General features: G+C 38.5%; 1 protein-coding gene across 2 annotated transcripts in view; it reads right to left on the bottom strand.

Moving 5' to 3' along the window:
- Positions 1 to 14,564, bottom strand: part of RTN1 (reticulon 1) — a 154,309-nt gene that overhangs the window by 17,378 nt on the left and 122,367 nt on the right. Inside the window, exon 1 of one of the 2 annotated variants that reach the window (XM_070931628.1) lies at positions 991 to 1,051. The exons of the other annotated variant lie outside the window; for it this stretch is intronic. Coding sequence (XP_070787729.1) covers positions 991 to 1,051 — 61 coding nt within the window. Of the gene's footprint in view, positions 1 to 990; positions 1,052 to 14,564 lie in introns of those variants that run through there. 2 annotated transcript variants of the gene reach the window in all.

Raw genomic sequence — 14,564 nt, 5'->3', positions numbered from 1 at the left:
AAGGATCTTTCCAAATAATACAATATCATAAAATAAAGTAAGATCTAAAAACATTGGCAGACTGTATATAGGATTACTGAGCAGATCACACAGCATTTTTCTATTACCAAAACAAAGGGAGGTTATCGGTAGCAATGAAGTCTGCATAAAAATGGCTGAAAAGCTGTATTAGGCAAAGAGAAGGTAGCCAGCCACACCCAATGGGAAGTGTTCAAAATAAATCTTGTATGACAAAAAGGGAAAGGTATTATTGTTTGCGTCTGGTTTTTCCCCTGTAAATTATCACAATATGTTTTGATATGTTATTTTTTTCCCCTCACATCTACAATAGCCTAAATGACTGGCAATAATGAAGGCAAAGGTACAGAATAAAAAAGGACGGTAAGACAGCTAGACCTGTGAGCTTCAGCATCAAGTGGAGTCCTCACACTATTACAATGGTCTTTGGAGAACGACAAGCACGGATTTCAGAATGGGTGTGTCTCACTGCCCCCCAACGAAACACACTGAAGCTGACTCCAAAACTGACAAAACTACAGTACAGCCGACACCAGAAACAAAACCCCAACCTCCATGGCTGCCTCCCAGCCACTCAAATGGGTGATCCCCTAAATTGCCGATGGGGGTACTTAGAGATCAGCAATAGGCTGGCCGGCTGACTCAGAGACAGAAGCAATGTAGCATTTGTAAAAATAAAAAAAGAAAGAAAGAAAAATGTATGGGAGAAAGAAAGCAAAAGGATGCAAAGAACATTATTGGGTTGAGTTTTCTCCTTTTTTTTTTTTTTTTTGCTTTAAATGGTAAAAAAACAGCCCGGAAAAAAAATGTGCAGAAAAGGAACAGACTCCAAAAATGTTATGATGATGATGATGATGATGAAGATAATGATGATGATGATGATACCAAAACTATACAGCCCTTCTGAGGTGTTTCTGCCATCCCCTTTGCAAATATTTCTATGCATGCAGAATTAGAGTAGGAAAAAACTACCCTGGCCTCTCCAGTTGCTCCAGAGACAGTCCATCTTCGTAGAATCAGCACTGGCTTGCATCTTGCAAGCGGAAAAGAAAGAACAGCCGGCTCTGAATCTTCTGCTTGGGTACTGTCCTTTTCCCCCACTTCACTCCAGCATTCCAAAACATAGAAAGGGTGACCGGGTCTCTCAAGCTGCTGCTTTTCACCCCCTTATACTGGCTACCGAGAGATGCTGTTAAGCAGAGCAGGCGAGGGTGGGGGAGGGCATATTGTAAGCGCTGCGGTCTCCACTGCAGCAAATCAGCAAAAGGATGCTGCGATTGCTCTGGGGACCCGTCTCTTTTGTCAAAGGGGGGGGGAGAGATGCAGCAGCTGCTTTGCAAACCAATAACGATAACAACAAAAATAATAATACTGCTGATTGAAGGCTGTTGAGCTGTCAAAAGATCGAACTAATACAGACAGCAGAAGAACAAAAACAAATGGGGTGTGGATGGGGGGAGGGGAGCAGGGAGAAGTGCAGTGGGGGAGATGGGTGTGGCTTCCTCCGTGTTTATTCAACAGGGACTGTTTTTCTCCCAGAGATTTCTTGATAAATTTAGGAGAAAGAGAGTTGCGTTAATCAAGGGTTACAACAAAATCAGGGTTTGGGAAGCACCTTTTCTGACCAACAGTTTTTATCAATAGGCATGAAATTGTTTGTTTTTATTAATTGGTTAGTTGGAAAAGATGCGATTCTACCAGACTCTTTTTTATTGAGGGGGGGAAAATAATTTTTAAAGATGGAGTGTTTCTGCGGTATTTATTTGTCAAGGCTGCCGATTTCACTATTGCTCTCCTGCTTATCTCTCTCTGCTTTTCCTTTCTATCATATTTACAGAACACAAGATTGAATGGCAGGGTAGCAAATACAGAGCAAATTCAACATCAGATCTGGAACCATACTAATCAATTTGTCCTAAACTGTGACTTTGTTTTTATCATTAAATTATACACCTGCTACCTTTTCCTTTTCCTTCAGCATAATACATGAAAATACGTATATAAAAGCAGCAAATCACAGATATTGACAACATGCAGCATATTTTCACTAACCCATTTTACTGCTTCTAGAGTGAATTAAACAAGAGTGAATGTAGTCTAGATTCTTAAACTACCATCACAACACATCATATCTAGGATTCACATCATATCTGGTTTGGAGATAGAATGGTCAATTTTTCATCATTAAAAAGGGGACCAAATATGACAACTTTACCTCTGCTTATCTATATACCAAAACCTGTGGGCACAACAGAAATTAATCTGGCTTGCTTAAAATACCAAGAATTATAATAAGAGGTCTATGTATCAATGCAAATCTAAATCTCATCACCACAAATTTAAAACCATAGTAACAAAGCGCCTGTACCTGATAGTTCTAGCATGCAATCATACTTTTAGTATTAATTGGCTTGCACTGTAAGTAAGTACATCTAATGAGCCATTCCTAACTTAATTAGCCAAGCTTAGGTTGACATATGAACATGGGGCTCTGATTTTACCCTCCCAGAAGTAGTCATTAAAAAAGCCAAAAATAAATCATAGTTCTTTTCTTCCATTTCTTCCTGGAAAAAAAAGCCAGGGGCTACCACTGTAACCCACTAAGCATAACTGACCAAGCCATGACCAGCTCATTATTTGTACCCACTTGTGAGAACATGTAATATTAAACAATTTTTTGTTTAATACAATGTGTGAATACAATTAAAGACTATTGAATAAGTGACATGTATGCTTTCTCGATGCTTTTCTGCATTGCCACTTTAAGAAACTTGACATTTGTGCTTAAACCATCTGGAAATGAAGTCAGCTTAAGAAACCCCTTTTTAGATTTCTGTCTCTTCTTCTGCTCTGGGCATTGTGATAATCTGATGTTTGTGTGGAACAGGTTTCCCATGGCCCTTGTTGATGGATTATCTACTTTCCTCCCTCACCCAGTCCAATAATCAATCACAGTTTTGTAATTTTCCCAGTCATTTAGGTGAAATTCTTGTCAGTTGCACATGGTTTTAAAACAAAAAAGAAATGGCTTCACTGGGATCTTATTTTTAAAATAAAAATAAAACTTAAAAACTTAAGTCTAGTTTTTCACCCTTCTACTGCTAAACGTGCAAAACAAATGGTCATGAAAGATAGCAGCCAACAACCAGACAGGAGGGTGCGTTCTTGCCAGAGTACAGAGTAGCCGGTTGGAGCACAGGCCTTAGTCAATAGTGAAAAGAACTGCAACAAGCAAACTGGACAGCACTACTTGAGTTGGCACAAGTCAGAAAATACTAGTTTGGATGTGTGGCTGGACAAAAATGGGTGTAGATTGCTTCCTGTTGGGCTGAGGGTAGGAATCTACCTTGATTTTAGATTAATCCCAGAAACAGGTTCATTTTCTGGATATTGCAGTGAAACAACTTAATATAGTGTTTCTCTAATTCAGCAAGTTTAAGATTTGTGGACTTGGACTCCCAGAATCCCTCAGCCAGCTTTTGTGTCTTACCACAATGCATCTCAACCTTGGTATGGCTGGCTGGGGAATTCTGGGAGTTCAAGTCCATATATCATAAAAATTGCTGAGATTAAAAAACACTGAAAATTACATAGTTCCAATGTTTGGAAAGCCTCATGTAAGTTGAGGCATCCTTCAAAGAACCAGTCCTGGGTATCTTTAAGGAATATTTAAAGAATAAAGATTATTTTTGTTGTAGACTTCCCTTTTCTACTAGAGGCTTTACTGTCCTCCTTCCAGTTCGTAATACTAAAACATACTAACAAGCCTTCCTAGCAGTGCTATCTTATTTCTGGAGCTGCCTTACAACGAAGTCTGTCTGTCCAAACCTTAAAAATATTTCTTTTGCAGAAGCTTTTTGTGTCTCTACCACAGTGCTTCTCAAACTTGGCATGGCTGGATAGGGAATTCTGGGAGTTGAAGTCCCTACATCTTAAAATTGCCAAGTTTGAGAAACATTGCTCTATCATGATTGGGTTGCAATTTCTGCTCTGTCCTAATTGTTATTCTGCTTTTGAATGCTTTCCATCTTTAACGTATTAAAAATTTTACTGTCAAATATGCATTTTTTTTTTATTCTGAGCTACTTCACATTTATTTTCAGGCTATTGGGAAGGGGAGAAAGGAACTGAGTGAATGTAGCTATGATGAATGGTAGCACAAAGTACTTCCCATAAGGCATGCATATCTTCAGGTTAGCATAATTTATCAGAAGGACTATATTGAAATCTTTCACCTGAATCAGAGAAAGATTTAAAAAAACACAATTATGATTACCACAATATGAAATGTATCTTTATTACACTTTATGCATGCCTTTGAGTGAAGGAAATATGAAAATCACACAAAAAGCAAGTGATAGTTGATTAGTATTGAATGAACGAATCCTGGGGACCAGGTTTGAGCAGCTTGACTTCTAAAAGCAAGACCAAAACAACAATTCCTATCAAATCTTATTTTGGCATGAAAAAAAAACCTGGCAGATTAAGAAATTTCCAATTTTTATGCTGTTGTTCTGTCCTGTATAGTTTGAATCTATTTCTGGCTTGGCATGCAAAATAAGATGGGGAAAAATGCATTTATGTATCATACAAGCATCACATCAGTTTCAGTGGTGGGTTGCTACCAATTCGCCCCAGATTGGGAGAACTGGTAGCAGTGGCAGCGGGAAGCTCCGCCCACCCAACCAGACTTCTGCACATGCGCGAGCGAGTGCAAACGAACCAGTAGCAAACTAAATTGAAACCCACTACTGATCAGTTTAGTTACTTCAGATACCATATTGACATATATTGAATCTATTCTACTTTGCAATGTTCATTGCCAAGGTATATACCTTAGTATTGTATACGACACATCTACCCATATATACATAAACACACATCACAGACTCTCTGTGTGAATGTATCTTCCCATAGTAATAAGTCTTAGGCTTACTGATTCAATCTCAGAATTTCTTTCAGATAGCCTGAAATTTATCTTACTTAGCTAGAATTAATAAATAGGATACTTCCCATAGTTATTTCATGATATCTAGCAGTATTGTAACTCTAGGCGGCTACTTTTAAGGAAACAAAATTGCCCATACAAAGAATTGATTCATACATATATGAGATACTAGCCTCACATTGATTTTGTACTTATGCCTTTAATTCAAAAGTTGGGAATCTGTATTGCTGGAGTATCAGTTCTGTAATCCTGCCCTACTAGCCATCCTGACTGAGACTGCCTGGGAAGGAATCCATTGATCTCTGAACACCACATTCTCCTCTTTCAAGCGCATTGTGATACTGACATACAGAAAAGAATACTGTATGGCACTCTTGATCTGGGCCTGTTCTCTTCCCCACTCTCCCTGCTCTCTTTTGTGACTAGCAGGACTCAGCAGATGGGAAGGGAGGTTAGATGAAGGATTGAGAAAAGAAAGGGGAAGGAGACTGTAATGACTACATGCTTATATGTGGAAATGGAGCATCACTATGCACCTCAGAATTGGCTCATTATTTGTCTTGTCCTGGAAGGGCCTGCTCACCAGTGAAGATTTACATATTTTTTCTATGAAAAGGAATGGGGCAATTTAATAACTTTGTTCTTACAGATTTGGGTTGACTGCTGAATTCCCAGATTCTTTTGTCCATCATTAACATTAACATCCCCTGCCTGTAATAGTTGAAACTGAATTTTGCTACAGTAAGAAGAGAAGGGTGGATAAAGCAACTGGTGGGAGTTAGACAGCTGGCAAGGTTTTTTTTTTTTTTTTTAGTGTTGCAATTATTCTAGAGATAGCAGTGGAGATTTAAATGGTGTCTTGGGAAACCAGATGGGCTGGATCTGAAAGTTGTTAGTGTGGGATGCAGTGAGATCAGAGAGAATTATGTCTTGATATAACAGGGCTTGCTTATTTACTTACTTCTGGTTTGCTGAACAGATTTTGACATACAGTACTGTATATGCAATTAGAAGTATTATTTTAGCATAACCAACTAAGAGTTGCCCCAATGTTGTAAGACAAGAATGCTAAAATTCCTTGTAATCAGTTGATCTGTTTATCTTGTTCTTATTTCTTATTTGGTTATGGGTGGTGGGTTGTTTTTTTTTTTTTTTTTTGAAGGTGTCATACATTGTATTGTGAACTACCCAGAATCATTTGCAGCATCAAAATTAAATTAATTAAAGTTACATTTCTATGTCTGTGTTTATACAATAGGCTCAATCTAAGGTTGTGGTCATTACCAAATCATAATAATTTAATACACACAACATGTTAAGCCAAAACAGGTCACGTTGTATTTTGCAGGGCCTATTTTACACAAACTGCTAAGACATAATTTGGCAGTTTGATTTTGCTTTAAAATTATCATTTGTTAAAAGTGATTTAGCATATTCTGGGAAGAATTCTGATGATTCTGTGGTTTGTTATTGAGAATATAAAAGAGCCATCCTGGTCCCATTGGTTTCTCATGCATAGTATTCAACTACTCAAGTATAACTGGGGAGCAAGTTGTCTCATCTTTTCTTTGGTTATTTTACTGGACATTATTTAGTTTGCATCTAATTCACAGTGTCAAACTCGATCGCGTCATGTGACGTATCATGACATATCGTGACAGTTTTTGCCTTTGCAGAGCCAGGGTGGGTGTGGCCTGCGTGTGACGGTCCGCGGGCCACCAGTTTGACAGGCCTGATTTTAATTCCTCAGAAGGAAATGTCTTTGGTGCTGACTAATGGAGAAGTATTGGACATTCAGATCCATGCTGGGTAGGATAGTTAAAGCATCTTTGGGCTGGACTGAGCACCTGGCCTTCCAATTGCTCTAGCTGAGTGTATACTGGCAAATACATGATACAGGCAACTTTGACTCTTGTAATTTCTAAGCAGTAAATCTAAGCCTCAATGAATAATTGAAATGAGTGAAGTGCTTTTCAAAACTTCTCCTCCCCACCCACCCCCATTTGTCACATGGAGCCACCTCATTAAGAGAAAACAAAGGTCTAAGCAGCTGCAATAGGCCCAGGAAGGGCACGTAATAAGCGCAATGCATTTGCTAGTTTACATTGTATTAAGCCAGCAGGGCATGCAGGGATCTCAACCACTGAATCAGCATCTCAGTAAAAGATGTTGACCATGACATTGTTAAAAATGCAGGTTCTGAAAGATCTACTCAACAATCAATTTATGAGAATTTTGCTTACATGAATTTAATGATAAATTATCTAGAAGAGTAAAGATACTTCAGCACATAACAGGAATTCTTAATGTTTTCATTTTATGCCCTACAAAGAGCCATATCATCATCTGGTTCTGAAAGCCACTCTATTGGGAAAAGTAGCCCTAATGAATAAAAGAAGACAAGCATGACTCATTCAGAGGTATTCAATATTCACATGATTTTTCTCTGATTACTGAAAGACAATAAACAAATATGAAAAATGCTCTTGGGATTAATGCAGTGACCCTTTTGATATATAGAACAAATATTTTTTTTTAAATAGCATGGGCAATTGTATGGTTATTCTAATATTCCACTATTTGCAAACACAATTTTATAAATTTGATTTTTTTTAAACTGTAGATTAAAAGAAATAAGGGCAAATTGAATTTATGATTATACTAAAAAATGACACAGGCTGGACTAAGGACTAATTTACCTATTCATTCTGAATGGTGAAGAGGTAAAAATGCTAGAAACATTGAAATATATATCTTTGCCAGCATAAAACTCATGACTCACATTATTACTTCTCTGCAGTGATACAGCAACAATGTCTATATTAGCCACCCAATGTATAGATGAGAATGCTGCTTTCCAAGATCAAAGGAAATGCTAGAATAAGCTGGATGTGTTCAGCAACGTAGAGAAGTTACTCTATCATCATGCAGTGGTCTTGACTACTGATTAGATGCAGTGATGAAACCAGTCTTAACCTACCTTGATTGCAATTGGCCATTTGGAATTAAGATTGTTCAAAATGTACCATGATTTGTTCTGCATGGAAAACAGTCATTGTAGACAATGACTTTTGTGGATAGCTTGACTTTGCATTATCATGTTCTTATTGTAGAATTCCAAAAAGGTTGTAGCTTAATGGGACACCTTTTTTTAAAAAAAAATCATCACTGAAATATAGAGATTTTCTCGAATTCTTGTTTTATGAATATCTCCCTCTTTGTTTTACAAATACCCTCTTCTTAGGTTTTTGACAAGTTCTACTGCTGGTAATATAATAGATGTACTGACACAGAAGGCTTTTACAGCATGTCTGAGACCAGGGGTGGGCTTCAAAAATTTTAGCAAGGGGTTCTCTGCGTGGCCATGGCCTAGCCGGTCTCCTGCACCATGGCAGGCGGGGCGTTTTTGCCTTCCCCGGGTTCTAGAGGCTTTCCTTGAGCCTCCAGGATGGCGAAAATGACCTCCCCAGGCTCTGGAGGCCCTCTGGAGGCCAGAAACAGGCCCGTTTCTGGCCTTCCTGAACTTCCGGTAGGCCTGTTTTTCGCTCTCCTCGAGCATCCGCGTGCGCCCTGCACTTACCTGCATCCAAAACGGGCCGCATGGAGACTCCTGGGAGGAGTGGGCAGGATGGGGCCAGCTAGGAGTGGGATTTGGGGGTTCTCCAAACTGCACAGAATCCTAGCTAGAGGTTCTCCCGAACCCCTGCGAATCCCCAGCAGCCCACCCCTGTCTGAGACCCAGCATAGTTCTTGCTTTGCTAAGGAAATAATTATTCATTATACTGTAGTAACATTCCCCAATTAGTGCATCTCCTCAAATTTTCAGGCATTGGTCATGCTCTCTGGGAATTGCAAGGCTGTACTATAGAAAAGTTTCTGAAAATAATGAACCCATCAATGCAAATAGTAAGAGTTACATCAAAAGCCTTTCATTTTCAAGGTGTATGAAAACCAATCCTGAGCTCAAAAGCGCTGCACCCAAAATCAAGACAAAAAAATATAATTTAAAAGTTGTTAGGCCACCCAGAGCTGCTCATTTGCACATTTCAATCATACAAAACTGAACAAGGAGATGTGATTACTGTATTGTGCCCATACTTCCAAAAGTGATTTTAGAAAAGCTGGATAATTAATAAAGGCATCTTGTTAGCATGGACTCAAGTGGTGACATTCAAGTGATTTCAGTTCAGGCAATCAAAATCTTAGATTAGAGGTGGGCTTTTTTTTCTTTTCTTTTTGCAGTTAAGGGAGTTTCCCATGCAAATTTTTAAAATAAATAAATAAATAAATGGTAAAATGAATAAAAGGTAAAGGTGCCCCTCGCATATATGTGCTAGTCATTCCCGACTCTAGGGGGCGGTGCTCATCTCCGTTTCAAAGCCGAAGAGCCAGCGCTGTCTGAAGGCGTCTCCGTGGTCTTGTGGCCAGCATGACTAAACACCAAAGGTGCATGGAACACTGTTACCTTCCCACCAAAGATGGTCCCTATTTTTCTACTTGCATTTTTTACGTGCTTTCGAACTGCTAAGTTGGTAGAAGTTGGAACAAGTAACGGGTGCACACCCTGTTATGCAGCACTAGGGATTCGAACCGTTGAACTGCCGACCTTTCAATCGTGTCCCTAAATAAAAGTTACAGAGTACATTAGAGAAGACCAGGATGGAATTTTTGCCCACTGCCTTTTCTATTTCTTTCAGGGTTTAGGAAAATGTTTAAAAGTAAAATGAGAGTTTTATTTCTGTTTTCTTTTTAAAAATACAGGCAATGTACCACTGATTTTTAACATTTTGCCATTGAATGTTGGTATGATCTTATTTGACCATGACAAATATAAATGACCGGGAGCTGACAGATTACATCCCAGAGGTCTGAAGGAGCTGGCAGATGTTATCTCAGAACTATTGTACCATATCTTTCAAAAATCCTGGAGCACTGGGTAAGTACCTGAGGATTGGAAAAGGGCTGATGTGGGCCCCATCTTTAAGAAAGGGAAAAAAAACAGACCCAGGAAACTACAGACCAATCAGTCTAACATCAATACCTGGGAAGATCCTGGAAAAGTTAATCAAAAAACAGATCTGCAAACAGCTTGAAACAAATAAAGTTATAACTAGTAGCCAGCACGGATTTATTAAAAACAGATCATGCCAAACCAATCTGATTTCATTCTTTGATAAAGTGACTAAATTAGTAGACCAACTAAATGCTGTGGACATAGTATACTTAGATTTCAGTAAGACATTTGACAAAGTAGACCACACCCTACTTCTTGGTAAGCTAGATGAAGAGATAGCTATATTCATAGGCAAAAATTCCCTGCAGCAATGTCTGAACAAAGACAGAGGGATTAGCCCTCACTCAAGATGTTAATTTGTTAATTTGTCTCTTTAGTTCAGCATTTTGTAGCCCAAATATGCCCACCTACTTTCTGGAGAGCTTAAATGATCTCTCTGCTAAAGGGTTTCACTTTATGAGCAAGAGTTGGCTGTATTTTAACTATTTTAATTCCTCAATGTGCTCTGGCACCCTGCCTGATTTGTAACTCTGGGTTGCAGGTATTGCTGAGGAAAAGGAAGGTATTCAGACAGAATGATTTAGCTTTCCATGACAGCTGTGAATCACTGAACTTCAGTGTGTATTCCCCATTTCTAATCTAATGATTGGTATTTAGGTTTGCAAGCAAAGAACTTTTTTGTATTTTTCTACAGGTAATCCTTGATTTACAACAGTTCATTTAGTGACCATTCAAAGTTACAATGGCACTGAAAGAAGTGACTTATGATTTTTTCACACTTATGACCGTTACAGCATCCCCATGGTCACAAGAGGCTGGACGAGGCTAAGCGCCCCTCAATGTGAGTGACATCAAGTTGGCCACACCCACTCAGTCACAAGACCACCCAGCCACGCCTACCCAGCCGGACATTAGGGCAGAGAACCGGTTGAAGCCCAACCAGTTATTTATTTGAAGCCCACCATTTTGAAGCCAAAATAAAATTCCCCTTCACACATTTGCTATCCTATTTATAGCTGCAAACTATACTAAGAGTACTTTGGAAGTGCTTTTTTATTTTCTTTTGGCTTACCATTGGCTGCAGCAATTGCCCTCTCTCTGTCTCAACTTTATAATTTTGGCCGTCAATAGCAATAATTTTTTCTCAAGCCATAATGACTATAACGTAGGTATATATCATAATGTTCTTTCTGGCAATAAAATGGGGGGTTGTTTTCTTGGAATGAGAACAAATTGTCTCCACCACCATGACAAATGAGAACACTTGGCAAGAACCTATCCACTGCAATGCAGTGCAGGGAGACAATAAGTAAAAAGAAAAAGAAAAGTGAAACCAATTCAACAGTACTTGTTGAACAGTAGGGAACAAAACTAATGAGAAAAGAAGACCTGTTGCCTTAATATCAAGAGACAAATCTTTATATCTTCTGCTATATAAAAATGACTTTGGGTCTTCCTCTACCTCTGAGTTAAACTGCTACCTACTATCCTTGAATTGGAGAAAAAATGCTAATAAAAACTTGTTCCATCTTTCTTTAAAACAGTTATAACACACAGTATTAATTTACTCCAAAATTTGAATTCTGCTCAACTAATGAGATATGGTATGTCTACAGAACTATAAAAAGCTACTTAGTGTATTTCCCTTTAGAAGGATTGGAAATATGTTCAAGATGCCTATTGTAACAAAAAGCAGCTTAATAAAACTCTTAGTAAGAAATTATTTATTTGTTTAACTTGTATGCCGCCTTTCCCCGAAGACTCAAGGCGTATATATCAAACGTCTTTAAATATTTCTGAGAACATGGAGATTTGCTAAAAGGCACAGTTTTAAATGGTGAAGCCTGCTAGAGTTGTAGTTGATTCTTGCTGCTAACATGGCACATATGTGTGATATTTTGGATAAGGGTACATAGCTGATTTACCTCTCTCTTATTCAGGATAAGTTCCAATATTTATTTTAAGCTCAACTTAATATATAATGAAATAGCTCCATATAATTCCATATAAATGAAATACCTGCAAAATTAAATTTGGGGTACAGTAGTTTGCTTTTTAAGGGATGCGGTGGCTCAATGGTTAAGATGCTGACTCTGAGCTTGTCGATCAAAAGGTTGGCAGTTCAGTGGTTCGAATCCCTAGTGTTGCGTAATAGGGTGAGCTCCCATTACTTGTCCCAGCTTCTGCCAACCTAGCAGTTCGAAAGCACGTAAAAAATGCAAGTAGGAAAATAGGGACCACCTTTGGTGGGAAGGTAATAGTGTTCTGTGTGCCTCTGGCGTTTAGTCATGCTGGCCACATGACCATGGAGACGTCTTCTGACAGCGCTGGCTCTTAGGCTTTGAAACCGAGATGAGCACCGCCTCCTAGAGTCAGGAATGACTAGCACATATGTGCGAGGGGAACCTTTACTTTTACCTTTAGTTTGCTTTTTATCTTTTCAGGCAATTTTTTTATTTTTTAGTATTTTAAGTTGGCAGAATTTAAGATAAAGGATAGATCACTTTCAAATTTTTTTGAGAATTTGCAGAGTGAACAATAACAGCATGAAAAAGTCCTAATATATCTTTTCAGCATCAATATCAGAGAAATGATGCAAATTAAATGCTGGAAACGAGAATCAACTTGAGACTATCCAAAAGAACTTCCCTTTCTTCGATTTTTTAAAATAAATTTGTAAACTTTTTTACATTCAGTAAATACGTAGAGGGTTGGAATTTTGAAGATCCAACACACCACTTCAATTTCTGATATATATGTTGAGATTGGATTAACATATCACTCTAAACTATTATGAGGCTTGTTTGATTATGCCTTAATGTGCAGTATGTAACCAATCACTATGATTGATCCTATCCATTGTGATTCTATTAATCATTAATTAAATAAACATTAAATTATAAAACATTGGCAACTTGCACAAATTAAGATTCAACAAAGAATGAGTCTTGGCCTACACAGGGAGATTACACATTCATGGATGTATAGGCATAAATTATGTCTGAAACAGTTAGAACCCTTCTCTACACGTTCAGAAAATGTATAAAAGAGCCTTTCAAATGACTTGAAATGAGTTAACATACAATACAAAAGGGATACAGTATTAAACTTATTCATCCAGACATCCTATTCATTATGAAAGTGGGTGACTGAGCTACTCTCACTTCATCTAAAATTATTGGCTACCAGAAGTACTGCATTAGTATTGATTATTTTACAAGCATACTGATGCTGTCTTTATGAATTATTTCTGGTCACTCCTCAAAACAATCCAATTAGGAGCAGGTTTTTGAAAGAATTTCAGAGTGAGGATTACAATGATGCATCTCCAGATTCCTGTGTTGCCTTTGGACTGGCCTGTCAGATGTAAATGCCTTATTCTCCAATGTGTAAATAGTATATGAACGGGGTATCAGGGGTTAATTTATTCTTCACTCCTTAATGTATTCATAATTCACCACTCCCACATCTAGCTCCTCCCATTGTATATATAAGGAGCTGTCTACATCTTTTTCATTGCTTCTATCTGAGAATATTCAGTGAATATAGAATGCCTGCTGTAAATAAAAGAAAATATATTCAAACCTCTAACTCTCACTAATCTTATTGAGTCTGATCCTGAAAATATTGCAACAAGCTGGTAGCAGAGGATGGTTAATTGACTCAATAAAAACTTAAAAATGTCTAAGAAAGATAGGCCCAACACCAGGGCATACAGCAAAGAAATGGAAACAGAACAAGAAATATTCAACGAATCCACAAACGCAATTTCGAGAGAATCCGAAGAATACACCACTGAAGACGAAGAAATTATAGATGAAAATGATGACCAGGAGGAAATCGAAATAGAGAATAACGAACTCAGGTCAGAAATATTAAAACTATTAAAGAGCCAGAAGAATGATGAAAGCCTCATCGCGAACCTCCAAGATATGCTGAAGAACAGCGGAGCAGCGAGAGAGAAAAACATCACTAATGAAAAGTCTAAAGACCCAAAAACAGTGAGTGATATGACTGAAGAAAAAAATATTGTGAAGAAGAAAAACGGTGATCCAGCGCGAAATTTTGAATGGCAGCCATCTTGGTTTCAACAGGCCTCCAAGGTGAGCGAAGCAGAGCCAATCAAAAAGCTCAATTCAAAATTTCTGGCGCGAAAAACGTTATCAGACAACGAAAATGAAAAAGAAGATTCAAACTCCTCAGAAGAATCAGAATCAGAAAGTGAAGGTGATTCAACAAACTACCAAATAAAATCAGCAATGAAAACGCTTTTTGCTGCATTTGGGCCAAAACTAAAAATTATTAAAAAGCTAACGAAGAAACGAGCGAGCAAGCCAATGCCTCAAGACCTGCCCGCTCCCATCCTGACTACGAGAGCGCCGACGCCCGAACCCAGAGAGCCCTGCCGATACCACCCCACGCCACAGACCGAAGCAAGCACCAACGCCATCAGAAGAAAAGGAAGAACAGCCGCCGCCGTCAGGACTCCCAAAATCGAACCAGAGACCGATTCATCTGAGGAGGAGCAGAACGAGCGAGCCGCGGTGAGGAGAACCTTTCACGACGACTTCAAGGAAGAAATGG

Source organism: Pituophis catenifer, unplaced genomic scaffold, assembly GCF_029215685.1.
Source record: "Pituophis catenifer annectens isolate HBS135680 unplaced genomic scaffold, rPitCat1.0.hap2 SCAF_1, whole genome shotgun sequence".
NCBI lineage: Eukaryota > Metazoa > Chordata > Lepidosauria > Squamata > Colubridae > Pituophis > Pituophis catenifer.
The sequence above is the reverse complement of the archived record's forward strand: the minus strand, read 5'-3'. Positions and strand labels throughout refer to the sequence as shown.